Source organism: Falco punctatus (assembly GCF_963210335.1).
Source record: "Falco punctatus genome assembly, chromosome: 10".
Lineage (NCBI taxonomy): Eukaryota > Metazoa > Chordata > Aves > Falconiformes > Falconidae > Falco > Falco punctatus.
In genome coordinates this window covers 8673026-8700984 of record NC_137590.1, presented here as the reverse complement: position 1 = coordinate 8700984, position 27959 = coordinate 8673026, and the positions used below count along the sequence as shown (strand labels likewise).

At 43.7% G+C, this 27959-nt stretch overlaps 1 protein-coding gene across 2 annotated transcripts in view; it reads left to right on the top strand.

The window, feature by feature from the left end:
• The window catches only part of ATP9A (ATPase phospholipid transporting 9A (putative)), a 73987-nt gene extending 46105 nt beyond the window's left edge, over positions 1-27882 (top strand). For both annotated transcript variants that reach the window (XM_080404229.1, XM_080404228.1), the window contains exons 15-28: positions 3325-3486; positions 9524-9616; positions 10432-10515; positions 11570-11740; positions 13606-13704; positions 13988-14077; positions 14196-14340; positions 14861-14925; positions 15712-15867; positions 17261-17325; positions 18127-18235; positions 19512-19569; positions 21696-21899; positions 23014-27882. In XM_080404229.1, coding sequence (XP_080260355.1) covers positions 3325-3486; positions 9524-9616; positions 10432-10515; positions 11570-11740; positions 13606-13704; positions 13988-14077; positions 14196-14340; positions 14861-14925; positions 15712-15867; positions 17261-17325; positions 18127-18235; positions 19512-19569; positions 21696-21899; positions 23014-23150 — 1638 coding nt within the window. In that variant the 3' untranslated portion in view covers positions 23151-27882. The remainder of the gene's footprint in view (positions 1-3324; positions 3487-9523; positions 9617-10431; positions 10516-11569; positions 11741-13605; positions 13705-13987; positions 14078-14195; positions 14341-14860; positions 14926-15711; positions 15868-17260; positions 17326-18126; positions 18236-19511; positions 19570-21695; positions 21900-23013) is intronic.
• The last annotated feature ends 77 nt before the right edge of the window (positions 27883-27959 follow it).

Sequence of the window (27959 nt, the reverse complement as noted above, 5' to 3'; positions counted from 1 at the left end):
CAAATACCCAAGGGATTATTGTTTGTTTCGCTGTAGCACGATAACTAATCCTTCCAAGATTATTGTTTAAATTCTTTTTTCCTTTCTTGTCGTGTCTTAAGTAGAGAATTACAGCGGGTTCAGAAATCAGATATGCTTTGCTGCACGGAGGAAATCTTGTCTGTAGGTCTTAGATATACAAATATTGTTTAGACGTGCTCTGTGTATGTCATACTAGATGGTACAAAATGCACGATCAGCACAAGTCAAGTCCTTGAGAGGAGCGATGCTGTTAAATAACATTCCCTGTAGGGGAATGGCTTTGGACTCCTGTTAAAGCCAGCCTTTGAAATTCTATATCAATAAAATATTGCCATGGCAGGGAAGGTCAGTTTATGAAATGAGTACAAAAACTTGTATTCTCTTTACTTTAACAGCAAGGGTAATTTCTACCAGTTGGCATAGGATTCATTTCCTGTAACAGAAAGCAGGATTTCCTAAATTTGTTTCCTGTGCGCACTGCCATTTAGAAGTCTTGAAGTATCTTTATTCAGATATCGGTTACAGCCTTGGGGCTCTGCAAGCCAGTTGTCAGTTGTAGCCTTACAGTAACTAACAGGGGAAATGAAATAGATATAATCTGATCAGAGATAAGAGTGCCTGGGATTCCTGGGCAAACAGTCTTTAACCCCGACAACCCGCTGCAGCTGCCAGGACATGAAAGGGTGCACCGATCAATTGGTTTCTGCCTGTTGTCTGTCTGCCTAGGCAACCCTAAATGGGACGTTTGTAGAGCAACTCATGGCACAGAAGGATCAATTTGTCTCTTTAGAATGAAATTTATTAGTCGATATAAACTTCAGTGGCGGCTTGGGTAATTTAATTGTCGGAAAGAGCAAAGTTTGGGGGATGGCGTGCTGAGCTGCTGTGGCTGCCGTGCTCGCGAACGCGCAGATGTGTATCTGACTTGGCCTGCACGGAGCGGCAAAATCCTGGAGTGCGCTCAGGGACTTTATTGATTTCCCCCTCATCAGTGAGCATGGGCTCCCTTGAAGGTGTTTGAGGGATTTCAAGCCTGCTTTTAAATCTCCTCAGTTTAAGCTGCAAACATATTTTTGCATCTCTAACGTTTCTGACTGAGAGCACCTCTGGTTATCTGTTTGCACAGTCAGAGTAAACCTCTTCCATCTCGCACCAGGCTGGGAAGGTACTCCCCATCCCGGGGTGCCCAGACCTGCCACAAGAGCCAGGGGGGGTTCTTTTGTTACCCTTCCCCTTCCATTGGCAAACCTTTTTGTGGTCTGTTTCAGCTGGCATTGCATTAGCTTGAAGCGTGTCACGTGCGTGATGCAGCACCTCTGACGTGCTGCTCATCCAGCTGTTCCTCTGCGCAAGGCTCTTCTGTCAGGAGGTTTAAATGCTTCCTGACATAGGCTTTGAGTGAGACGCTGGCAGGGAAGGAGGGAGGAGTTGTCTGTGAAAGAAAATAGCAAAGGATATGCCATAACGGGCTGAGATGGGAGCAGGGAGCTGTATCTCCAGGCGTTTGCAGCTCTCCAACATGGGCGAATCAACAGCCGGTGCTGCGCACGCTGGATGTCACATAACATCATGCTGTGAAATATTATTGATAATTATTTTTTAACCAAACTATTAGAAACCCAAGCTCCATCTCTGCTCGAGGAGGTTGTTAGGAGGATTATCTGACTGCACACTTTAATGCGCCAAGGGTGGCTTGAAGGAACTTTTTCAAAAGATAAGCTTGAAAGAACCTTTGATTTGTTGTAATCTTTGTGAATAAGCTTGCAAAAACTTGCTAATATTAAACCAAATATTGATTCAAATTGATTTAAAGGTCTTTCAAGGCAAGGCCAATTCAACTATTTTTTTTTTTTCTTATCTGGCGATTCAAATCTACTTTATGGAAGGAAAAGTTTATTTTATGTTGTCTTTTAAGCCTAATTGTGGATGAAGGGAAGCTGAGTTCACAAAAGATTCTCCAATTAGACCCAATTGTATCAGTTAATCTAGTAAAATCTTGACTCAGTGCAAGTATTTATAGGTTCCGTTTTTATTTGTATCTCATATATGTGATTTCCCAAAATAAATTCCATCTTCTTTTCTAAGATATTTGCGGTCATTCAAGGCAGTAAAGGCAGAACCTGAAAGGCACAAGGGAAGATTAACCTTGAAGTCAGCAGCAACCATGTGCCCAGCACTCTCATGCTTTTGAAAATGTCACTGTAAAATACTTACAGTATTTCATGTCTGTTTTGAGAAAATATCCCTTGATCCTTTCTGGAGGCCAGTGATACATGGGCTCGTGTCAGCTGCTGCTCCCATCCGTTACTGCTGAGACAGCTTCTGGAGTTAAAGCCCTGGATCTCAGCAGGCTTGGTCTGAGATGGATGTGTCAGCTGAGGTGGGGATTCTGGGGGGACTGTCAGGGAGGCAGACTAAAGGCTTTGGTCTTCTGTCATGACTCTGGTTGTAATCTAGTGAAAGCTTGTAAAGAATTGGGTGTTGCAGGTCCTTAAATACTGGAAACTGCCATCAAAATGATACCCACAGAAGTTCAATTAAAGGAGTTCTGGTGTGCGCCTGGAAAAATCTGGGGTTTGTTTTAGGTTTTTTGTTTGTTGTTTGGGTTTTTTTAATGTTTGGGGAAAAGGGGTTCTCTGCTAAAAAGTATCTGAGCCAGCCTTCATCTGTCTTGCTGCTGAGTACAGAGGTTGGAAGTTGTTGATGCACTGTTACTACCAAAGAGATAAGAGTAGAACACAGCTCATTTTGTTTGCTTGCTTTTTTAATATGAATTTTTTATGTGCCCTGCATTAGTGTTTTTGGCTTTGATTATTGTAAGCCCAGGGTGAATGCATCGTTTTGAATTCTTGATGTCATAAACAGCAAGCTGGGAAATAGCACATTCAAAAAGTAAGCGTCTGTGAAGAAATTTACCTGGTGTACAGGTTAGGGCACCCCAGCCTGGACAGAGGGTACCAGCGCCTGCCCTTGCTGAGGGCATCCCTTCAGGATGCGGCAGACAAAGGCAGGGAGCTGAGCACCTCCTGCTGAGAGTCTGGGACAGCCTGGCAGCTGAATCGGACAGGAGCTGGGCTGCCCAAACCCCAAAAATAAGGTTAGTAAGCTTCTAACTTGAGGAAAAGCTGGCTTGGAAGAGCCCTATTAGGAGCACCAGCATTATGAACAGATCCATACTATAGCTCCAGGAATGCCTAAGGAACTTCTTCGCAGCCCCCACCTGCTGTCCTTCCCCCTCCCCCGGTGCTTCCCGGGGTGGTGTGGCATGGGCTGGCTGCCCTCACCGTGGCCTTCTCCTGGCAGGTGGCCCTGGTGCAGTGGACCGAGAGCGTGGGCTTGACGCTGGTGGGCAGGGACCAGTCCTCCGTGCAGCTGAGGACACCGGGTGGCCACATCCTGAACTTCACCATCCTTCAGATCTTCCCCTTCACTTACGAGAGCAAGCGCATGGGGATCATCGTGCGGGTAAGTGGCTTCGGGTCAGCCCTCGTGGCTTTGTGAATCTCCTGCTAATGCAGCGTGGAGCACATCCACCACCGGCTCTCAGCTGTGCTGTGCGCCCTGCCTGAGACGTGCCGCCTCTCCTGCCTCAGGCGGGGAGCTGGTGCGCTGGTTGGAGCTAATAGCATCTCCTTGCTGGGTTTGGGTAGCGATACATCCTTTTCCTTGGCCATGTTGGACGGTAAGTGCTGTAGCGCCCTGGGACATCTTCAGTTTATTAATCTTCGGTCCCTTGCTCAAAATAATGAAGGAGCCCAGGCTTCGGGCACTGGGGCGTGTGTCTGTGTCTGTCCCCTGCAGCTCTGGCTTCTTCCAGCTGCTCCTTCCTGCTCACAGTTATAATTTGCGATGTACTCGGGGGTGGGTTTCTGCTGTACAGCTGCCTGCGTAGTTTTGTGCCTGCATCGTCAGGGACAGTGGCAGGTTGGGGACAGGTGTCCAGCCAGCACTGCCACCAGCCGTGGAAGTGGCTCCTTGCCAGTGCAGCAGGGCCTCCGGGGGGGCGCTGGGAAAGAAGAGGGAGCTGGAGCCTTTCCCTCCGACTGTGAAGCCAAGGGCCCCGGGGATGCAGCGGGATGTTGGGAGAGGATTTTTGCTGCAAGTGTGCAAGGTAGAAGGAGCTGTAGGAGGCACTGGTGGGGTGTAAGAGCAGTAAAATCTGAGTGTTTTGTCTGTGTGCGCTGAACGAAGGCTCAGCAGCTTTGATAATCAGCACAGATGCCATGTTACCTCTCAGGTAAGGCTGATTTTTTCAGGAAATCTTGAAGGCAGCATTGACAGCCAAAGAAATAGTCACGGTTACCCTGTCCCATAGGACCCGAATTCTGTGTCCCTTCCCCCCCCAGTGGCTGACACAGCGAGGAGGAAGAGGAGCTCGGAAGGGGCAGGACTGCTTTCTCCAGGGGAGCAGGCACAGCAGCATCTCAGGGAATCTTGAGCTGACTTTGAAGCCTTGCTCTGTGTCCCTGCGGTTTTCTTTTTGTCTGTCCAAAAGCTCCTGCCCTTCCCGTCATGCCCATGCTGGGGGGGGCTATACAATGCGCTGAGGCTGTGAGTCAACCCAGGTCACAAGTGCTTTCCCCACCTCGGGGTCAGCCAGGAGCAGGAATCCCAGCAGGTTCACGGGTCCAGCTTACACTGCATCACCAGCGCAAATGTGGTGGAACAACAGGGGGTGACGGAGGTGGCAGCAAGTGGGAAGGAGAGAGGGGATCCCCACAACAAATAACTGGGATATTGTTAGTGGTTTTGTGAAAGAGCTCCCCAGATCTCTCCCAGGCATTGAAAGTCCTCTCAGACCCTGTAGAAGTACAGCACTGCAGGGGGAAACGCTTGTAGCTACAGGGAACCGTGGAGATTTTTTTTAAAAATCTATTTAACAGAGCCTGCAGCTGTGCTGAGAACATGGTTTTGTGAGCAGGGCTTGGAAATAGCTGAGTTAAGGTAAAAGGGTGCATTTGTGCAAGTACCTTTATCAGCAGCAGCAGGTACTGTGCACGTTAAATACATGCCCAGCTGAAATTGCATGTGTAACTTTGTGGTTTTATATACAAATAGAGTATAAGGTTGGAGTCTTAGAAAAAAAAATCACATTAAAAAGAAGAAAGTGTGGGTGCTAGAAACAGTTGAGATCAGCTGTCACCATTATCATCATTAGTTTTCGAGATAGTGCTAGACAATCAACCTTAGTAAGGTAAACAAACGTAGACATGGTGAGGCACTTCCATTTCCCTGCGAAGCAAACAAGGTGAAGCAGTCTGAATACTTCTTTTGGAGATAATTAAAACATCCTTGCTATGGTTTTTTTTTCAAATGAGAGTACAGACAGATAATTGGTACCAGGAATCTAAAACATGAGTATGAAACCTATAATCCAGAGCAAAATACAATTTGTTGTATCATTTCGTGGGATCTGCAGCTTTGTTATTTAGGGTGGGGAGAACAAGTATGATAGGTGGGTTTTTTTCTTTTTTTTTCTTCTTTCTTCTTTTTTTTTTTCTTCCCCTCCTATTCCCCCGTTTACTTTGTGGTACTGGGTTGCTGCATGTTTGGTTTGGGTTCTCTGGAAATAGGGTGTAAAAATACTTTCTGCGTCGTGTATTTTAAGTTAGGACAGCAGGAGGAATAGCCTTTGGTTTTAGTTACAAGCAGTTGGGGTCAGTACTACACACATGCACCTGCTTCATCGGTAGCAGATTAATTTGGTCTGCTTTGTTGGCTGATGTTTGGTATCTTCACAAGTCTCAGCTTCTCTGGACCCCTGGAAGAGCACAGTCCCTGTCAGAAACAGCGCCGTGAGGGGATGATGTGAAATGGAGCAACGCAGGGTTGCGTTCATCAACAACCAATATTATGGAGAACTTCAATATTCCTGTTACCAAGAGATTTGGTGATAAAAATGGAACTGTGATACGTACATATCATTGCTTTCACAAACCCATGAAGGACAAGCTGTGTTTAATGCAGATTGAAAATCATTAAACCTCATGCAGATGGCTGTATTTGTGTTACCCTACCTGAGTATTTTGGACCTGGATCTCCTGTTGCTCAATAAACTGCTTTTAAGTTCTGGATCACACACCACTGTACTGTGCAGGGGGGGCAAATTTGTATTTCAAGTTGTTCCAGGGTTTGGAATATTAAAACATGCCCAAGGGCAGGAATGTTAGTTGAAGTGGGCTGATAGGCTGAGCATGTACGAAGTAATCGGTGTGTTCAATCTGCAAATCTAGAGATCCAACCGAATGCCACTGAACGTCAAAACAGTCATCAGTCTTCCCACGAGCAAACATCTTGTGCCATGGGGGATAGCTGCAACACGTATAGTGCATGTCCATTTAAATACAGCAAGTGAAAATACTTCAGGTTAATTATTTTTGTAGTGAAAATGATGTGGAGACTTCAGGCAACCTTTTCAAGACCTAGAATAAAAATATTAGCAATAAGAGGGAGGGATACACAACCTCCCTCCCCATTGCGTACTGTAAGTGCAACTTCTGATGAGATGCTGTGTTATCAAAGGTGTAAGAAGTGGGCTAAGCATTGAAGCCAGGGTATGCTTCATTACATTGTGTTTATACACTCCACAGAGAAGTGGATGCCCTGAAGTTTTCTCGTGTAAGTGGAAAAGATTCCTCTTTTTGTTTTCCTCTTTGGTTTAAAGCCTATTCCTTTTAAATTACCTGTTATCTACATTCTGCACCATTAGGAAGAAAACGGTTTCTATTTTGCATTTCTGTATTTAAGAGTATTACTGCTGCCAAGCCCAGCAAAACTCCCACTTGTGGTCAGTGAGAGCACCATCAAGCCCAGATCCTGACTGTCAATACTGTTGATAGAAGCATTGTCCCCTCTCTGCTGTGCTTGTTAATTGTCTGTCTTTTATTTTGCAACCATTGAGCTGCTGCTAAGGCACTGAGACCAGCTCCCGATTTATGTACCTGTGCAGAAGTAAGGTTTGAGGAGCAGATGCTGGCTGCCCGGGTGTTACTTTGCCACATTCCTGTATACTCCCAAAACAATAACTTCAAGCAGGGTTTTCATTTTAATCTTAAAAAAGAAGAGTTTATAAATAGGTAATTGTCAAATACAATTTTCTTTTATTACACATACATGTATGCGTGTGTAGGCACTCCATCTGGTTTTGATCCACAACTTGCAAGGTGTTTACCTCTTCAGTCAACCTTCTAAAACTGTGCTGCTTGTTTGAAAAAGCAGAAATAAGGGGAGGGAAAGTCGTGTGAAGTATCCAGAAGGCAATGGCACAGTGAGCAGCTGGGGAGGGGAGGGAAACGGCAGAATGAAGCTGCACTCAGGACTGAGCGAGCAGAATTCAAATGGTTTTCTGCTCATCTGTACAGGGATTGCCCATTCTTATAAACTGCAGGTTTTTTTGGCTAGTGGGAGCCATCGCAATTGCCTCGCCAGGCTTGCTGTACGATCTGGGTATAGCGTTCCAGCAAGCGGTGCCTGCATCCAGCCCAGTAACGCTGTTATGAAGCCCTTGCTGGCAGAGACGCCTGCCTCCCCTGCTGATCTTGTCTGCTCTGGCTTCTATAGAAAGATCTTCAACACATAACTTTAGTAAATAAGTAGTAGTCAATGCTGAAAACAAGTAGCAGATGTTGCTGTGTTTGGGATATTTTTGCAATATGTGCTTGTTTACTTGTGATCAACTGTCGTTTCTGTAGCTGATTACTTCAATTCTAAGAAGTCTTGTTCTACCAAAGCAGCCACTCTTCACCGTACTGTTTACTGACTTCTCTTCTTAAAAGGAGGCCTCCTTGTTTGACCACAATATTTTCCATTTTCTTTTTCTTCGCATTTTTTTTTTCCCCTTACCCATGTGGAATGATCTTTGTTGTAAAGCAAAGATAGCGCTATTGTCATATCTGGAATTGAAAGAAGTCTTTGAACTGTGGCCAGAGTCAGACCACGGTGGAAAAAGATGCCTCTCCAAAACAATGTAAATCTGCACAGAGATTTGCCAGTTATAGTGTGATCTTACCATAATATGAGAACGCACTAACCTCCTATTGAACTTGGTGAGAGGAAATGACTAATGCAAGGAGATAGCTGATACAGTATTTATATTGGACAAAAAATCTAAACTATCTTAAGCCAATTCTGCAGCACGGGAAGTGGAGTCTTTATTCAGTTTCCTACAGAGATGTTGTTAGACACTTTTTAATCAAATAATTTAATAGATAAACCTTTACCTTTGGCGGCTGCCAAAAGCATTGTCTTTTATTTAAGCAGATTCCAGTTGTTTTGGTAGTGACAAGCATTTTGCTTTGGGGATGTGGGATGTGTGGGTATCTGGTATCCATAAATGAAGGCTGGATGTTTCAGGACATGAAAAACCATGCTTAAGCTTAATTATAAGAATCTTCCTTGCAAATATCATTATGAGCTTGGCAACAATGTTCAGTAAAGGAGCTTTGTTATCTTTCACTACTTCTTAATTTCCCTAGCAAAGACGCTTACTTCTCTTCTCTACGTTTACCTGCAGCAGGTCCTGCTTGCCTTTTTTTTTCTTGCTGTGGATGTAAACTCTGGTTTGCCAGTGCCGCAGGACGTTAGGTTTTTACCTACCGACTCGAGCTCTTCTTGTGTGAGAACCTTGGCCACTACTTTCTGTAACAGTGGAACAGACTGATACATATATTAAATAGTGTGAGAATGAAAAAGTGTCCGCTGTGCTTTTCTTTAATTTCTTTTTTTCCTAAAGTGCTTTCCCCCCTTCATTCACAGCTGTCTATTTCCAGTCTTTCCTGGGCTTTTTGTTTTTGCATGTTAAGTTTATTTTCTTCCTATCCCTGGTGGCTATCTTGGTTTACAGAGCAGTTTGTTCCTTACTCATTGTTTTGTCTCCTTTGAGGAAATTGCCAGGGTTTCCATTAGCTTGTAGTACTAATAACTGTGACCTCGTTAAGTATCTGCCTGGTTAGAAGGGATTTTTTAATTTGTGGTAATGTAAATATGCTTTGCTTGCAGCCTACAAATTATTTGTATCAGACAAGGCAGGCAGCAATCTAACCTTTCTGTGGCAAGCATAAACTTTAATTATGCTTAATGCCATACAATGCAACAGAGGGGGTAAATTAGAGTGATTTTTTTTTTTTTTTTTTACTGTGTTAAGTTTTCTGCATCTGTGTGATTGTTTCAGGTAAATATGAAATAAATTTTCGAGGTGAGGGCTAGCAGTTATTCCAAAGTTGCACGGTCAGGATTGAGGCTTGTCTGCATGGAGATGCCCTGTTGCTGATTAAAAGCTGAACGTCCTTTTCTAAAGCATTAATTCTTACTGCGAGTAGTTGCGATTGAATCGGCACCTCCTTTTGGCCCCGAGACAAGATCCTGCGCCAGATGGACCCTCAGCCTGAGCCGGTGCAGACCCCTTTGTGACTGTTGTGCAGAAAGCTCAGCGCTGCGCTTGCTGAGGCCACTCCAGATACGGTAATAGTGGCCCAGCTTACACTCTTCTGTTTCTTACCTGCAGGATGAATCAACGGGAGAGATCACCTTCTACATGAAGGGGGCTGATGTGGTGATGGCTGGGATCGTGCAGTACAACGACTGGCTGGAAGAGGAGGTACGGGGCTGTCTCTCCTGCGTGCGGAGGGTTTCTTACGCGACTGCTTTTCCCCTTCCAGGGCAACGCGTGACAAAGCTTGTCAGTGTGGCAGAGTGGCCATAACTGCTAGACCATGGGCGAGCCAGAAGGTTACTGATCTTGGCAATTCATCAGCCAAGTACATGCACAGTAACAAGGAAGTTCAGGTGCAAGTTCAACATACTTAGCGCAGAATAAATCCTGTAAAATAAATGGATTTTGCTCAAAACTGATTGCCACTCAAGGTGACCGAACTTCTCCAGAGTTTGGTCCTGTGTTTGGATTTAAGACTAAAAGGTCTAATTTCAAAACTACATTTGGCAGCTTTGTACTGGGATATGTGTGTTAGGTTAGTAGTAACCTTGACGCAGAGTTCATAGCAGTAGCTTTGGTTACTGATTTTCCCCACCCCCAAACCCTGGTGTTCAATGGAATAGTACTCCCTTGGTCTTATTTTAAAGAGTCAATGGCCAAAGATGTGAAGTCTACAAATCAAAGGCTTGTCTCCTTGGAGACAGAGAAAATGAAATCAGTGGGCTTGCTTTTGCCACACTGGTATAGCACAGAGGACATTTCTGATCACTGGGATAGATTACAAACCGTTGCAGATCTTTTTTTTTTCCTCTCGGGTTTATCATGCACTTTATCAGATGTCATATACTCACTGGGGCTGCTCAAATGGGACGGTTATTTTCTTAACCTGCTATCTTATATTGCCATCTCTGCAACGCTGTGCATAAATCGTCTTAACTTGAGATTGAGTTTATGGTTTACAATGTGATGCTTCTTTCCAGTGTGGTAACATGGCTCGGGAAGGCCTGAGGGTTCTCGTCGTAGCCAAGAAGTCTCTGACGGAAGAGCAGTATCAAGACTTTGAAGTAAGTTTTTATTTGTTTTTTAGTTTGTTTTTAAACAGACCATCACTGAAGCCGTTCTCACAGACCTCTTATTGATAATGCTGCCTCTCATCTCCCTGCTCCTTCTGCTAGAATTGCCATTCTTCAATGTCTTGTCTGTTCTTTTAATCAGAGTTGCTTTTTAAGTGATATGTATGAAACTGGATCCCAGCCAGGACCCTCCAAAACAGTTCCTGAATCCTGCCTTATAATCTTTCATGGTTATAAATTCTGCAAATGTTCATCATTTGTTAGACAAGTTGTTTGTGTGTGGAAACGTGTTGGCTTTTCATTTTCATTGCTGCATTCCATCATCCAGGGAAACTACAAACAACCAGGATATAACCCGGCTGGGCTTCATGGAAACACAGGCTTCATGAGTGCAGTTTGTGAGATAGGTCTCTACTCACAGCACTGATTTGCTTACTCCAGGCAGGCAAAATGTGAGGAACTGTTTAGTTAGATGCAGAGATGAGAGTAGAAAAGGTTAGGATTCGCTGTTCCTGTCATTTGTAGATGGTTTCGTTGCAGAAACTGTGGCTACCTGTGGTGCGAGGGATTCGCTTCCCGGCTTTCTGCAGGTGTCACTTTGGCAGCTGCCGTGCATTTGTGTGCACGGGGACGTGCTGTGCGTCGCCCTGCCCAGCTGGAACAGGACAGGGACAGAACAACAGCCTGAGAAATGTCCACCTTATTCTGTAACACACACCTTCTGCTCGCCAGCCATTACAGGTGGCATGCCCGAATAAAATAAGTAAAATTATCTTGCCAGAGGTATACTCGGTATTTTTAAGCTTAACACCCATCAGTAGAAATAAACCTGACCAGTTTCTCTGTAACCCTTTTGATGTCATACGCTGACCTCTTGGTGTCTCCATTAAGAGTAGCTGTTGGGGTTTTCTAGCAGTGTCTGCCGTTAACAGGGGCAGGTGGGCTGGTTACCCCTCGTGCTGGTCAGCACTGTATTCCATAAAAATGCAGGCTGCTGTGTGAGTGAGCGCGGCTGTGTCTGCTCTGCCCTCTGCTCTGCCCTCAGGCACGCTATGTCCAGGCGAAGCTGAGCGTGCACGACCGCTCCCTGAAGGTGGCCACAGTCATCGAGAGCCTGGAGATGGAGATGGAGCTGCTGTGTCTCACCGGCGTGGAGGATCAGCTGCAGACGGATGTCAGACCCACTCTGGAGACGCTGAGAAATGCTGGTATCAAGGTCTGCCTAACCTGATGTTATCCTTAGCAGGAGCACTTGCACCCTCTGGAGTATGTGGTGTATGGTCCTACAGCTGGTAAATTAAGATACGGCGGGGCTGGCTGAGGCATTTTAGATGTCACTTCAGGAACAGAACACGCTGGAAGTGGTATATGCTAACAAAACACATGCAAGCGTGTCACCTTTTGTGCCTTTCTTCCCCTAACATGCTCTGGCTCCTGCAGAGAAGCAGAAGGATGGCTACGGGAGACTTGGGGGCAATTGTTTATTTTGGATGCTTGTGTGAAACAAGACCACTTTGGATGTGCCTCATGCAGGAACGCCTGTGCTGGGGTTGAAGCTGTGGATATTTATGTTTTCAGTAGCCACTAGAGGGGGGCTGAGCCAAGGGAATCGAGGCTGGACTGGTTTGGTTGGGTTTTTTTCCCCCTCTCCAGCTTGCTGGGCTCCCGCATCCAAGATTCGGACACCTCTCTGCTAAGCACAGAGGCTGTAGGAACCGGTGGGATGCGCGCTTAGTCTGTCTCTCTGAAAACTTGTCAGTCAGATCCTGGAATTGCAAAAGGAAAAAAATAATGGACTAACCGTTCGGTTTTGGGCAGGAAAAGTAGGTAAAAGATTCTGGTTGTGGTGTTTCTGCTTTAAGTAGCAAAACGAGCAAAATCCTTTAGCCATGCTGTGAATCCAAAGCAGGGCTGTGTGTTTGGGACTTAGGTGGGAAGTGGAATTCAAGGCTTGGGACAAGCTTCTGAAAGTGTTTTTCTGTTAGGAAACAGCAGGGACTTGGGCTGAGAAGCAAGACGAGCGGAATCAGAGCGAGCTCTTAGCAGCGTTGTGGCTTTCTCCCTTTGCAGCGTAGTCCTGGCCACTTACTGCAAAGCGCTTTCATGTTTTCTCTTCACCTTGGCTGGAGTCGGTGTCGGGGTGTGGAGCACGTCGTGGCACGGCGAGTGTGGCACTGCTGAGCCCTCCTTGCAATGCTACAGTCGTTAGGGTATTGCATGCAAGGAGTAAATCAAGAGTGAAGGCAGCCTTGTAATTCATTACAGGGACCATCTTGTTAAGATCAAATCTCTTTCCAGCCTCAGATTATTAAACAAATAAGTGAGTCTTTGTGTGTTTTTTTGGTTGTTTTCTTTTTTTAAAAAAAGTTTCATTAAATATTCTTGGGCGGTGTCTTGAAAGAATAAAAACACCAGTGGAAAAAACAAAACTCTGATATATTTACACTGTTGAGGGAATTCCCTGCCAGATTATAACAGGGTATTGCTGCTGACACTGCTTTCTAATGCCCCCCCTCACCAGCACGAAATAAAAGGAGCAGCGTATATTTAAAAAAAAAATAAAAATATAAAAAACCAACACAAAACAACACAAAAAAAAAAAAAAAAAAACAACAACCCCGACCAACTTAGCCTGTTCCAGACGCACACATCAGCAGTGAGCTAACCCCAGTTGCATCATCCACATTTCAGGCAGGGCCATGAGGGATCTCTGCGGCAGGGCCTGCTGCTTTCAGCGTACAAGAAATAGCTGGGGTGGGACACATGAGCACACGCACACGCATTCTTTAGCTTGCATTTTGTGGGTTTATCGGCAGAATCTTGATATACTGCAGGTGGGGGAAAAAAAAAAGTTATACATAGTTTGTAACTTCTTTGCATTTAAGCCTCTTTAAAAGCTTTGCTTGCTTTCAGGGTGAGAATTTTCTTGTATGTTTTAAAATAGGGCTTTTTTAGAAGAATATTAGGGTATGTATTCTAACAGTCCTTTTATATGCCTGAACTGGCAGGTGGTACTTCTAGATGTGCTGCAGATGTGCTTGTTAAGTTTTGTATTTAATACATTCGATATTTGGATTTTAGGTGTGGATGCTGACAGGGGATAAATTAGAGACAGCCACGTGTACGGCCAAGAATGCACATTTGGTGACACGGACACAGGACATCCATATATTCAGACTAGTGAGTAACACCCACATACCCCTCTCTCTAGACTTGCTCAGGACCCCAAACTCTGGGACAGGAGTGGTGCTGAGATCACAGCTGTTTTTTCCAGCAGTAGACCCAAAATATTTTTATTCTTTTGACGCACCTTTCTATCCCCTGAGGTTTTGTTTATCTGCATGCCCTGAATAGCTCAGTGTGCTGCCCTCTCTGTATTACTTTTCCTCCCTCTGAGACTTGTTTATTTGGGTTTTCATCCCAGCGGAGCAAACCCTTCCTCAGTTGCCATCTTTTCCCGCAGGTGACTAACCGGGGAGAAGCCCACCTGGAGCTGAACGCCTTCCGTCGGAAACACGACTGTGCTCTGGTCATTTCTGGGGACTCGCTGGAGGTAGGCTCTGGGCAAAACGCAGCAGCCGAATTCTGTTGGGTTTTTGGTTTTTGGGTTTTTTTTTTAAGAAACTTTCAGAGCACGAACATAGGTGATGTTTCTGATCTCTGTAAATTAGGTGTGTCTGAAGTACTACGAGTATGAGTTCATGGAGCTGGCTTGCCAGTGCCCTGCCGTCGTGTGCTGCCGATGCGCTCCAACGCAGAAGGCGCAGATCGTGCGGTTGCTGCAGGAACGGACTGGCAGGCTCACCTGCGCCGTTGGTAAGGGGCTACCCAGGGAGGAGGGACCATCTAGGATGGTGCCTTGACTGTTTCTTCTTTTCAAACTTGAACACAAAGTTTCTGACTGTTTCAAACATCCCCTGTCATCTCATAACACCTGGAAATGCTGAGGTAGGGGAACAGTGGATTTGTGGGATGATCGAGAAAATGAGATTTTGCATATGGGAACTTCAGTGGCAAACTGCTCAGAAATATTTGGGGTGGTATCTTTGCAAAACTTGATCAGGTGAAGTGCCATTGTTAAGGTATGGACTTTGTTTCAGCGTTGTAGGTATAATGGTACACATACAAGTCAGATAAAGCAATCCGTGGCTGGGGGGTGTCTATTAGAAACAGAACAAAACTTCTCAGGAATTTAATTCCACAATTTCTAATCAAAATCCCGCTTTTGTTGATAGGTTTCTTTTAATATTAGCCTAGTGCAGATGCCTTTGGTGGGGTTGCAGGTCGCCCCCCTTGCTTAACTACCCGTGTCGTTTGTCTGTGCTCTGACCTGCAGGTGATGGAGGGAATGATGTGAGCATGATTCAGGAGGCTGACTGCGGCGTTGGAGTCGAAGGGAAGGTGAGATTACCTCATGTTTAATAACACTTCCTATGGCAATTCAGAAGCTAGTGCACAAGTAACGCTTAAATGAATCCTCAGAAATTTGTGTGGAAAAGTGAGAAGCTTCTGCAAGAATAATCATCAGAGCAATAGCCCCTTACCATGAAAAATAATGTGGCTGTAATGGATTCTACTGTTTAATAGAGTTCTTTATTTGGTTCTTGGCAGATTCCTGGAATCTGGATCGTTGTGGTTCATTTGGGGTTTTTTTAATCACACGTAGATGCTCCAAATGCTGGAGTTATAATTAGTCTGATAGCATATACCCTACATGTAAAATTAAAGCCTGTTTATATTCGTTTAGAAAGCAAACTCTGGGTTAGAGCTCTGGTTCCTGCACGTGGAGCTGCTTGGAGCGGCAAGGCTGGATTTGGCGGCAGTGGAAAGACTCTGCTTGCAGTGAGCCAAAACACTAAAACGAGTGAACTTTTGAGACTGAAAATTTGTGTTCAAAACTGACTTGATATGAGTGGTGTCCACGTTAACATGCATGTTGTGAATCATAATCCAGAGGGTTGCTTAGACTTGGAGGCCAGGGTTCAAATGGGAATTCTCCTCATATTTTTGCTCTTTGCTTAAAAGCCACAGTGGAAGGGGAAAGTGCCGAAGTAATAATCTCCCCCACCTAATATATTGCAAATTTCCTTGGAAATTCTGTCAGTGATAACTAAATAATAATACAATATTATTTAGTTTCCAATCATGAAATGATCTCATTATGCTTTTACTTGCTGTTGCACACAGGAAGGAAAACAGGCATCGCTTGCAGCTGATTTCTCTATCACTCAGTTCAAACATCTGGGTCGTTTACTAATGGTGCATGGAAGAAACAGTTACAAGCGGTCTGCGGCGCTCAGTCAGTTTGTAATCCACAGGAGCCTGTGCATCAGTACCATGCAGGTAGGTGGGCTGGCCTGAGGCTTTTTCCCACGGCCAGGTGAAAAAGCTGAATCAAAAAGTATAGGTTCTATATTTCATTTTTGGATGCAACTGTTTCTTCTGATAAAAATGTTGGTAGGTTGGAACATGAGGTTGTTACTCTGATAGGAAAACACATAAGAAAGCTGCTGGTATAGAACAAACATGAGCGACTTCTCCAAAACTGGACAAACAATGTTCTACCTTGGAAAACACTGCTCTCACGCGGCACGCCGTCGCTGCTGTTTGGTAATGGTAGGAAATACTGAAAATCTGAAGCAGGGCAGTACTCTCACGGCCACTGCTGAGTAAGTGCACTTATTTTCAGGTGTGTTTTAACTTTGGCCTCACTATTTGAAGGCCTTGCTTAAGCAGCTGAGGAGGACCTGGCTGACTCCCTGATGAGGTTACCGAAAGCTGGGTCTGGCGCGTTGCAGAGTGTTCGCAGGAGCTGTGCCACGAAGGCTGCTGGAGCACATACGAACCTTCCCAAGCACTCGGCAGCTCGCTGCAGCAACGTGGACGCCGTCTGTTCCTCTCCATTGCAAAAGGAACCTTAGAAACAGCTTTGGTATTCACAAAACTTACATCGCTCCTGTGTGCGGAGCCTCAGCGTAACAAAAATGCAATTGCCAGTTGGCAAGGAGAGTTGAAAAAGATTTTGAGAGTTCATGAGCCAAATTCTGTTCTTAGCTGTGGTGACTTGAGTGAAAGTTACAGTTAAGGACAGAGGTTACTTTCTGGGAGTTGTGTTTCCATGCCACAGTGTACCGATACATTCGCTAAGAACACAAAGTATTTTTTGGGTAAAATATTTTTGAGAAGGCTGGTTCTGCCCTCTGCCCTTGTTTAGAATAATAGCACCAGAGACAAAAGGTTCAGACTCAAGGGACAGTCTAGCTTACTCTGCAGCTAAAAACAAGAACAGAAAACAAACCTGTAACTTCTGACAAAAAAAAATAATTAATCTTGAACTCTTTGGAGTTTGTGTTAGTGAGTGTTCCCTCTTTTTACATTGCAAAAGCATCATCTCCAGGCTTTTACATCCAGGAAGTACACACCTGACCTTCTCAACATCTGGATAGCTTTGATCAAACCAGTGGGCTTTGGAGGAAACTCTTTATGTTCTTTTCTGTGGAATTACGTTACAAAGAATTTTCCAAGCCCAGCTTTCCAGTTTTTGCTGTTAAACGTAGCTTTTATCTAAGGTTTGTATAGGAATAAAAAGGGTTGATACTACATTCTTCTGTTTTCATTTGAGGAATTTGGAGAACCCACTGCCAGTGTGCTTCAGTTTGAACAGAGTATGTTTTTAAGATGTTACGTTTACTGCAGTATCTTAATGCCTGAAAAGCTTATTTCTTTTCTTTTCTAGGCTGTTTTCTCATCGGTATTTTACTTTGCTTCAGTTCCTCTCTACCAAGGCTTTCTCATCATTGGGTAAGAGCTCTTTTTACTGATAGTGTTGAAAACCTGTGCATAATGAATAGTCTTGGGCTAATTAACATGCAAGGCATGCACATCTCCACTCCGCGTGTTTCACAACACTGCTTCAGAAGATGGATGTGATCCTTGTCCCCTTTCTGCTCCTCTGCACTGAACAAAGCCACCGAGGCAATGCAAACGATTACAGAAACCTTTCCAAAAGGACAGTTGGTTGCATTCAGAACATGAGATGCCAGCCATCCTCCAGGGACTGTTCCTTCAATCCCAGTAAAAAGCAGAGGGACAGTACTTACGCTCTGGTGCTTGTGCAGCAGAGAAAGCCAGTGCCCAGCTCCTGACAGTGTCAGAAAGGGAGCACAGCCCAACCGCTTCAACAGGGGGAATCGGTTCCTGTCTTAAATCCCATGGCTTTATAGGCTTTCGACTACGTAATTAAAAACCCAAACAGTAAATTCATCTCCATTGCCTTCTGACGCAGACAGCATCAAGCCTGAACTGTAGAGCAAACTTTGGGTTGGGGACAGGTTTGTCCTTGGCTCCGTTAATAACCCCGTAACACCAGTTGCAATACTTGAACCAGTCACCTGTGTATGAGTGTTTGCAATCAAAAGCCATTCAAAAAGCAAGTTCTGCAGGTTTTTCCTATATGCAAAGCTCTGGTGGGTTCCACTTGCAAGTTGTTATTACATGTATGTCACTTGGCACTCCAAGGATACTCTTTATTTCCTTCCTGAAGACTAGCATTTCTGTTTCTACACTTTTAGATAATTTACTGGTCTTCTACCTTCTTCTCAGGTACTCCACAATTTACACAATGTTTCCAGTGTTCTCTCTGGTCCTGGACAAAGATGTGAAATCTGAAGTTGCAATGTTGTACCCAGAGCTCTACAAAGATCTTCTTAAGGTGTGGGAAACTTTTGTCTGTTTCAGTTTAAGGCAAGATCCTCATCCTGATTGGAAACTTTCTAAATGTGTAAAGTCAAATATATTATCAGTAGATACAGAACTTTCATCATGCGTTTTCAGGCAAAATTGTTTTAAAGGCAAATTTGAATTAACAGATACAACCAGATTTCCTGGCAGTTTGTTATTGAATGCTACATGAAATACAATTTATTAAAAATGGCTGGGGAAATAGAAGTTCCATTCTGTGGGAAATTCTAAGGATTTAGTGTTACCAATTTGTTCCAAAATAAAGGGGAAAGAGAAATCGTCGGGGATTTGGCACTCTTCTGAAGCCAGAAGAGGGGATAGGGGAAAGGGATGTGCTCATTTGGTGGAGAGTGAGTGATCGCATAATTTCTTGAGTAGAAATTTGCCTTGAGGGTGATTTGAAAAGACCTAAAGGTTTGGCTACTGTTACCACTTCTGTGGCTTTAGCGTGAAAGTTGGGTCCTTCTCCTTAGACAGAGACGTTTTCTGATGTTTGCCACAGAAATATCAGGAAGGTAAATGTTGTCCTAGGTTCCTTTTTTTTCCCTTGGAAAATTTTTTGAATAACTGGGGTATGCAGACTGGGAACATCTTTCTTAATTGAAGGAAAGGGTGGACTGAGTCTTCAACAGATCCTTTCCCTCAAGGATTTCTGTTAAACAGATACTCTTAGAAGCAAAGCCTGTTGTTCCAACAGCCTGAATAAGTCTCCATCTGGTTTCACTTGTATGTTGTCTCTTATGTCATAAACCACTAATTCTCCAACTATCCTTAGGCCTGGTCTAAACATAGAGGGGGTTTGTACTGGTATAGCTTTATTGGCTAGAGGTGCTTTGTTGGGTTGTTTTTTTTTTTTTAAACCTCTCTGCCTTCAATATGATGGTGATTTGTGTGTGTGTCTAGAAATATAATATTAATATATTCATATGTATGTGTATACACACATGTTATATTTCACAGTACAGTGACTAAACTCATGAGACGTCTTTTTGCATTGAATTAATCATGTGTGCAGTAAGGATGAGGTTGTACTGTACTGTGCGAGCACTGAGCTTCCGCAGTCCCAGGCCTCCTCCAGGCACCGTGATATACGAGAATAAAGAGACACTGCCTCGGGGTTGGTTGATTTGTTTTGTTTTCCTTCCAAATCACCTTCAAATTCTCTTTTATTAATTGCCGAGTTGATCTCTAAGTGAACATTCATAGAAGAAAACCCCAATGGTCTGTTTTTTTTCTTTCCCCCTTAGGGACGACCGTTATCGTACAAAACATTTTTAATATGGGTCTTAATAAGCATCTATCAAGGTAAGAAATCAGCTTCTGCTTGTGCCTTTAGATGTTATAATGAATACAGAATATCCAATTTTTTGTATTGCAGAAGGTTAAGTAAGGCATGAAGTGAATTTAGCAATTCATCCGTGGGATAATGAATGAATATGTGAGGGTGGTGAGACCCTGGAACAGGCTGCCCAGAGCAGCTGTGGCTGCCCCGTCCCTGGAAGTGCTCAAGGCCAGGCTGGATGGGGCTGGGAGCAACTGGTCTAGTGGAAGGTGTCCCTGCCCGTGGCTGGGGGTTGGAACCCGGTGATCTTTAGGGTCCCTTCAAACCCAAACCATTCTGTGTTTCTATTCGCTACTTTTTTTTTTTTTTCTGTCATGGAAAATGTTGGTAGCCTTATGAAAGGAAGAAATCATCTAAAATGAAATATTGGTAACAATTGGTCAAACCTGTTGTAGGCAGTGATGCAGAAGTTCAAAGCATCATGCCTTTTCCCATTGGGACCATCCTTTGTAATTATGTGCCGGTTCCTTTCAGTGCTTTAATTACTCCATCTGCAAAGTAGAGCTTGTGACTTTTTTCCCTTCGTTTGAAAATGGTTTTCAAACCTATAGGTTATACAGGTTATATTAAGCCAGGATGCAAAATACAGAATCTGTAGCTTTGTGTATTTTATCTAAACAGTGTCCAAGAGAAGTGGCAATAGTTCTGGTTACTTCATAGCCATCTATAATGAAGGACTAGAGTAGAGCTCACGTTCTTGATCGTATCTTGTACACTGTAATTAGGCTACCAAAACAGTTAAGCAAATGCCTTAATTACAAAAGTGGATGTAGTGATTGGGGTATATGTCTAAGAAGGTATTTTCTTTCATTTTGTCTTTTTTTATCAAGTAACCTCAGACTCAAATACTTTCTAGGAGTGTTAATCAGGGAGTCGTGGAAAACATGTACATATATGAAGCTATAAAGCTCAAATGTCAATATGGTTCTGTGACAAAACTTCTTGTTTTCCAAAGCCCTTTTATTAGTAAAAGTCAGAATAAATGTGCCCCAAAAAGCAGATAATTCTTACTGATTTAATTGATACTATCATCCTCAGCAGAGAGCGAATCCAAGAATGTAACAGCTCAGTTAGCATTATCTTCTGAAATCTAATACAGTAGAAGCCTACAACAGGGATAATGGTCTTCTGATGCTGTATAAATATGATGCCAAAGCCAAGGCATTTATGAAAAAACTCACAAGGGGTGGAAAGCTAAAGCCAGAAGGGTGATGCATCGAGGGAAAGATTTCTTGAGCTAAGACCGCTATCTGGTTACAATATTTGGTTAAAGTGACTTCACTTCTGATGTGCTAAATAACTAGAAAACAGCAGGCCAAACAATTGGGCTCGTTGCTAGCAGAGATGAGCCTGACCGAAAACTTGAGCAGTCCTAAATTTTGGAAAGTTCACAGCTGGATTTGAACTTTGTGGCTCAAGCTATAGTCACTTGCAGGTTTTCCTTTCTGAAACTAGCCTCGCGTGATGGATGTTGGTGCAGATTACTCATGCTGCTAACATGAGTTATTTGTGCAGGTGGCTGTGCGGGGCATTGTGAGCATTCCCTGGCTAGCCAGAATGGGAGCACAAAACAATGCATCATTAACAGCTCTTTAATGTGTGCTCCTTTTAGGGGGAATTGTAAAGGGGAAGAGATTTTGGCTGAAGTAGTACAAAGAGAGGCTAACTTGTAGCCACTGAGGTCTTCAGCACCTTGCTGCTATCTGGGAACTAAGGCAATGCAGTAGGTTTTGCAAATATTTGATCTTTTAGCTTCTAAGTAATGACCAGCTGCTTTTCTGGGAGGATAGAGTTTTGTGATGTTAGAAATCTCCGGTTGCCAAAATAGCATGTATTAGTTTCCTATATCCATGTGTCTACGAATATGATAGATTGTTATAAAAGTCTGGGCATCTCTGCTGTAACTTTTCCCTGTCTTCTCATCAGTTCTCCTAAATAGTAACTGATTTATTGTCATTGCATTCATCGGGTTTCATGAAAAACAGTCTCAAGACATAACAATGTTTCAGCCTTTCCAAGACCTAACAGTGGGTTTTAGAGCTTAGACTGGTGTTTGAATAAAATACCCAAATGTTCCGTTCCCTTGCAGGTAGCATCATCATGTACGGAGCACTCCTCCTCTTTGAATCCGAATTTGTCCACATTGTTGCCATTTCCTTCACGTCCTTGATCCTCACAGAGTTACTGATGGTGGCATTGACGATCCAGACGTGGCACTGGCTCATGATAGTGGCTGAGCTGCTTAGTCTCTCCTGCTACATAGCTTCTCTGGTCTTCTTACATGAGTTTATTGGTAAGGTTAAATGCCTTTTCTCCAATCAGTTAGTTTATGACCCGAATAGTAACAGGAGCTGAATTGAGGTCAAAGGCTGTTGGTGAAGCCAACGATGATTACAATGACAGTAGTTCCGACTAGAATAAGCTCTGTTTGATTTGGAGACACTTGAAAGGTATTTTATGGTTCCTTCTCATAGCAAAGTGCTAGAAGAGGTAAAGGTGGTCGGTAGCCTCCGGGCTGCCCAGTGAATCCCGTCCATGCTGTCAGACTTCACCATGCTACCGTACGTAGCAGGGCTTTTTATTTCCATATGGGAATTGAACTTGAGACTACAGATTGAAGCCGCTGTTGGTTTGAAAGATTTCATCTTTTAACTGGGTGAAGGAGCTGCCTCCTAAAACCTGTCTGCTTCGCTGGGGCCCTTCTCTTCTGGGTTTGGGTGTTGGATCTTTTTTTTTAGTTGCCTGAAACAGAGCTAATCCTTTTCCCTGGCTAAAGGAAAAAGGGGTGAGGAATTCCAGATTCCCCCAGTAGCTGTCTAGTTGCAAATATCAGGTCCGTAGGGTTTGTTCCAATGTTTGCTCAGGAACCACAAGATGTCACTACTTCTTCCATAAAGCTCTTTGCTGACTCTGAAGTCGATGAGGATAACTTCCCAGTGGGCTAGATCTGATCTCTTGCACTTGGGTATACCAGCTCCATTTTGAATGATGCCTCAACTATGTTTTGCAAAGATTCTGAGGTATTGTAACAGTTGAGAGATGCATTTGCCGGGCTACCAGCAATGTAGCAGAAGGTAGCCCCTGGAGTCAGAGGACAAGTAGTCCCTTTAAAGAAGCTCAGTATGGCCAGGAGATGGATAGCCCTGTTTCGGATGGGGTACGTGTGGGCACTTGCCTGTGGGGAGCTGCATGTCTTGCTGAAATGTGCTGTGCAGAAAGCTGTATCTTTTGTGGAAGAGAAGGGCAGAAGAGTTTGGGGAGCCAGGTGTACCGTATGAGCTTTGAACTTGAGTATGGAGAAGATGAGGGTACTTTAAGAAGCGTTGGTAGATGGAATTGCTTTTCTGTACCTCTTCCCAGAACGTGTTTCCCATCTTTGTTGAATTTGTGCTTTTCTCTTTATGCAGATGTTTATTTCATTGCAACTTTGTCGTTCTTGTGGAAAGTCACTGTCATCACTCTGGTGAGCTGCCTTCCCCTCTACGTCCTGAAGTACCTGAGACGAAGGTTTTCTCCCCCAAGCTATTCGAAGCTTACGTCCTAGGGCTGCTCTCATTGCACCCAGAGACAGATACTGCACATGGCTGAGAGACAAAAATCATGTAGTTGTTACTATAATGAATACGTCCGATACTTACATAAGGATCATGTGGTAATCTCTATTACATGCTGCTTTATTGAAAAAGACTTCACAGCTGCCATGAACGGAAACCTAAGGATAAAAGGGAGTTTTCTGAGGGTAGAAGCACTTGTTAGTTCATTCAACTCTTGTCACTTTTGTTCAAATTAACTGGGGTCTAATGCGTGTAAGCGTGATGATGGTGGGTTTCTCACGCATGGTTAAAAGTATCTGAAAGCTGCTAACTGACCTTGGAATTTACAGTTGACAAATTTAAGTTGCTTTTTTAAGTAACTGTGCTGTTCCTTGGATCGTGTTATGTTGTTTTATATTATTTATCTTTGATATTTATATTTATCTATCATTCTTCTTACATCTTGGAAATCCCTTAATGTAGGTGATGCACTACACTGCTGTCAGCTGATTTCTGGTTCATGGCATGCTGTTTCCATAATGGGGCTCCAGCGTGTCAGGTCTACACACACTTGAGAATCTGAGCGTGCTTGAGATTCGGTCACCCTAGTGATTTTGGAGGTGTCCAGTCACTGATAAATACAGAGAAATGGTAGTAAAAAATGAATAAATTCATTTTTGTTTAGCTTTTGTGCTTCCTGTTAAAAGGGGCTGGTGACAAACTCTGTATTTATTTGTATAGGAGAAAAATATCCAAACTAAAGCAAATCCTCTTTGGAAAAGAAGTTTGCAGTTGATCAGACTTGAAATGTGTCGACAACGTGAGAAGAGACTCGTACTGTTCTGCAGACAATGTGGCAGACGTGTCTTGAATCCTTGGAGACTGAGAGGGGAGGTCACGGAGCTGCTGCTCCTCACAGCTACACGAAATCTGGTTCCTGTTAGGATGAAGCTGCGAAGATGAGCTGCGAAGAAGCCGAGGCACTCCGAGGTGGATGTTGTTCATGACATGCTCCCTGCAGAGGCAGTTTTTCAGAACCTTGCACTGGCTTTGCTCTAAAACCTAAACTTGAATCGCAGGAGTGGGGTTTGTATGAAGGCATTAGGCTCACGTGCAGAGCAAATTTATGTATTTATTTTTAGTTTTCAAAGATTAAACTCAACGAGTTCTGGCTTTGTAATAAGCATTGGCCCATGTTACAACACGGTGAGGAGAGCAGCACATACTTGGCTGCTCAGGATAAGGTCAGAGAGTTGCAGGAATCTTTTACGGTTGGGTCCGTGCATCAAACATGGATGAGCTTCTAGTGGCAGCTGTCCTCATCTAATGGCTGTTTAGTCTGTGCTAAATTAGCTGCTTGCTGTCTCATTCCCACATCATAAAAACCACTGTCGGAGCTGGCATTGCTTGGCGCCGTTGTTGGTTGGCTGTGCAGAGGGACCAGGAACGTCAGAGCCCCGAGCCTGGGCTCCCTTCTCCTCTCCCAAGGCAGCCCTTCCAACTTGGGGTGACCAGCAGAAGGTCCCTGGTCGTCTCTGTGCCATGCTGAACCTCTTTAATGGACTGCCAGCTTCTGTTGCCATTGCTACAGGCATTCCGCTGTCGCAAGCAGCACAATGCTGCGTTGGAAGGTCTGATGTGAAAATCAGTGGAAAATGGGAGTGTTGTTTTAAAAGAGCTGGAGTCTGTGTTGACCCATGGTGGTACGTCTTGAATTTTCAGATCTCAGATAGCCGTGGCTTGCGTGGTTGGTGTGTGGTCGTTGCTCCAGGGAATGTTTTGCACAACCTGACCTGCCTTCCTTGCTCTCAGAACCTGTGAGTAGATATTAAAGAGCAGAGGATGCAAGTTCCAGAAGATACAGGGGAAAATTGGATGTGCTTCATAATGCGTGTGGCTCGGGGCGAGAGGAAGGTGCAAGTCTGTACGACCTTGGAGTTAATTCATGTGGGGAAAACCCTCTTAAATGAGAAAAGTGTGTTAAAATCCTTTGGGAATAAGATCAGCAAATGCTCTTTTAATCTAACCAGTTTTTCTTTTGTGCCAGCCTTCTGACTGGGCTCATCTGCAGTCCCAATACGTAGCAGCCACCTTCAGAAACAGACGGCGGGCTAAGGAAAACTAATTCTTATATTCACCTTTTCATAATATTTTGAAAATTTCCCTTTTTCCTTCCCATTTGATTTATTCTTAGGGGAAAATAAATACAAATTTTTACTTACGTGGCATGCCACGTTCATGATGGGAGAAGCCCTCGTAGCTCAGCATTCTCAGTGATGTGTGTCGCAGAGGCAAAGCAGTGCCTGAACGGCCTGCGGGGTGCTAGTGGGGCTACCAGCCTTCTGTGAATTATGCCACTTTGCCAAAAAGATACTTAATGTTGTCCTCATCGTGACTTGCTACAGCTCCTGGATAGCGTCAGCCATGCAGGTGTTCTGGAGTCCCCGGTCAGCATTTGATTTAAGTACCTTTAAATATAAAAATCGAGACTTTCTTTTGGCCAGTTCTTGTGACTGAGAAGTCGAGTCCCTCTTGTCCGTTGGCAAACCCATCGCAGTACACAGCTTTGTAAAGCCCTGTCCCTCTCTAGTGTGTATTAGTAGTTAAATGTCCTGCAAGAATAACAGTGCCATGCTACTGTATGTAAATATTTGAGACGTATATATGGTAGAATTCACTGTTTCCTGAAGTCAATACAGTTTACACTGAGTGGACCATATTTGCAAAATATTAGCTTCCACCAAGAAAGGGTGTGAATTGTGATTTAATTTATATTTATTGAATCATAACTTTAATAAGGAACACATATTTAATGGGATTGATAGTAATCTGTAGCTGTGTTTTGGGGGTGCAAATTATGTTCCTTTGCAGCTAATTTCTTTGCACAAGGTTGTAAATCCAGGAAGTAATTTCTGTCTGGGTAGACACTGCATTTCTTCAAAGCAATCAGAAAATTAAAACTGCCATTTAACAAACAGCAGGAAGGTGGAATGATTGTTGTATTTTTCAAGTTTAGCACTTTATGTCTGCAATCTATTTCTCTTAAATTATTTTAAAAAATTTCTAAAAGCAAAGTTTAATACATGTGTTCATATTTATTGTGCATTTGAATAAATGGGTTCTCTGCTGGAAATTTTATTTAATCCCTTTCCTCTAGTATGCTGATAATTTGTGCTTATTGGAAGTGAAGCGTTGCTTTCTTCTATGTAGTATCTTGTTTGTAGCCTTACTTAGTGTTCTTCCTATTCCTGTTTTTTAGTTCTGGTTTATGTACTGTAGCAGTTCATACAAGTTGTGTGCTTTGGGACCATGCCCCGAGCGATGCCGTAGGGTAGCAGTGTCCATCTCCTGGTGTGCTCTTGCTTCCCAGGGCTGCTTTTGGGGAAGCCAACGCTCCGTGCTGTGCCGCTGCAGTGCTTAGTTAACGTGGAGGAGGTTTTGGGACAGGCACTGCTCTCTTCTCGCAACTCTGCAGTAATTACAGGTGTGTCGCAATCCTCCTCATTATTTTTTTTTTCCTTTTTATTCATTTCCTCCCTAGAGCTTGTCCTGTTTACCATTGCAAACGTTGGTGTTGCTCGACTCATAGTGCAGTTGAAACACAGCATTCAGCAGCAGCAGCAGCTTAAATCTCTGCAGGGTCTTATCACAACTGGGCTGAGGAGTGATGAATGACATCATCCTTGCCTTGAGAGCTATGTGCTGAAAGCTGCAGCTGTGGCTGGACCAAACTGAGCAGCACCTGAGGTGTTGTTTTTCTGTCATCTACTGAACTCTCACAATTAAACGCCATGACAACCTCTCTCGCCCCGTGCAGCTGCTGAGGAGAGCTTTGCTATAGTTGAGCTGAGTTTGTCAGGGAGCCCCACAGTTAATGTGTGAATCCCTAAAGCTTGTCGTGTGGCTTTATCTTCGGAAGAAAGCTGCTGCACCATCTGATGCATCGTAAATCCTTGCTTTGTACAAGCAGTGCTCCGAGCCAGGTACGTGAGCTACTGTTGCACGCAGCTCACCGTCACAAGCTCCCTGTGCACAAGTGTTTGGATGGGTTTTGACTCGTCTCCGCAGTTGCTGGGGATAGTCCAGTGCCCACTAAAATCTTCAGCATGAGCTGGATGGGCTCTTTTTGTTTGTTTGTTTGTTTATTATTAGTTATTTCCTAATTACTAGTGTCTTTCGCATGAAATCCTGGGTTCTACAGCTTTGCCAATATGGTCCATTACTACTGCCTACTACAACTTGTGTACTTATATGCCTTTCAGAACATTTTTAATTGTTAAAATTGTTTAAAAAAATATGTTAAGTTAATTTAATTTTTAATCGGGGAAATGAATTCTGGTGTCAAAATGATATTTACTGTGATGCCAATGTTTTGTACCTGTCGTCTAGTTAAACAGTGTGTAAATACTCTTGATTCAAGAGAAATATGAATGCCAATTATTTATTGTTCTGTGGAGTTATATGTTGCAGATGTGTAAGAACTTAAAAGGGAATGTTGTAAAACAAGGTGGAAAAATAAATTTTATGCAACTTCTTTACTTCATCTATGTACACAGTGTATGATGCACCTGGGTTGGTCCTGGTGTGATCAGTCCAAGATGTGTTTGGACAGAATTGTAAGTATATAGGTCGAGTGACATTGTGGCCCTTTAACTTGTCTATGTGGGAAATGAATATCCACGGAATGATCAGTACTTTCTGCTGATGAGTGTAGACCTACTTCATTAAATTCTTTTCTATGAACAGTTTGCTAACTGTCTTAACAGGAAGGGGTTTGGGGTTTTTTTTGAGGGGAGAGGAATGTTGATTATTGGCTTTTT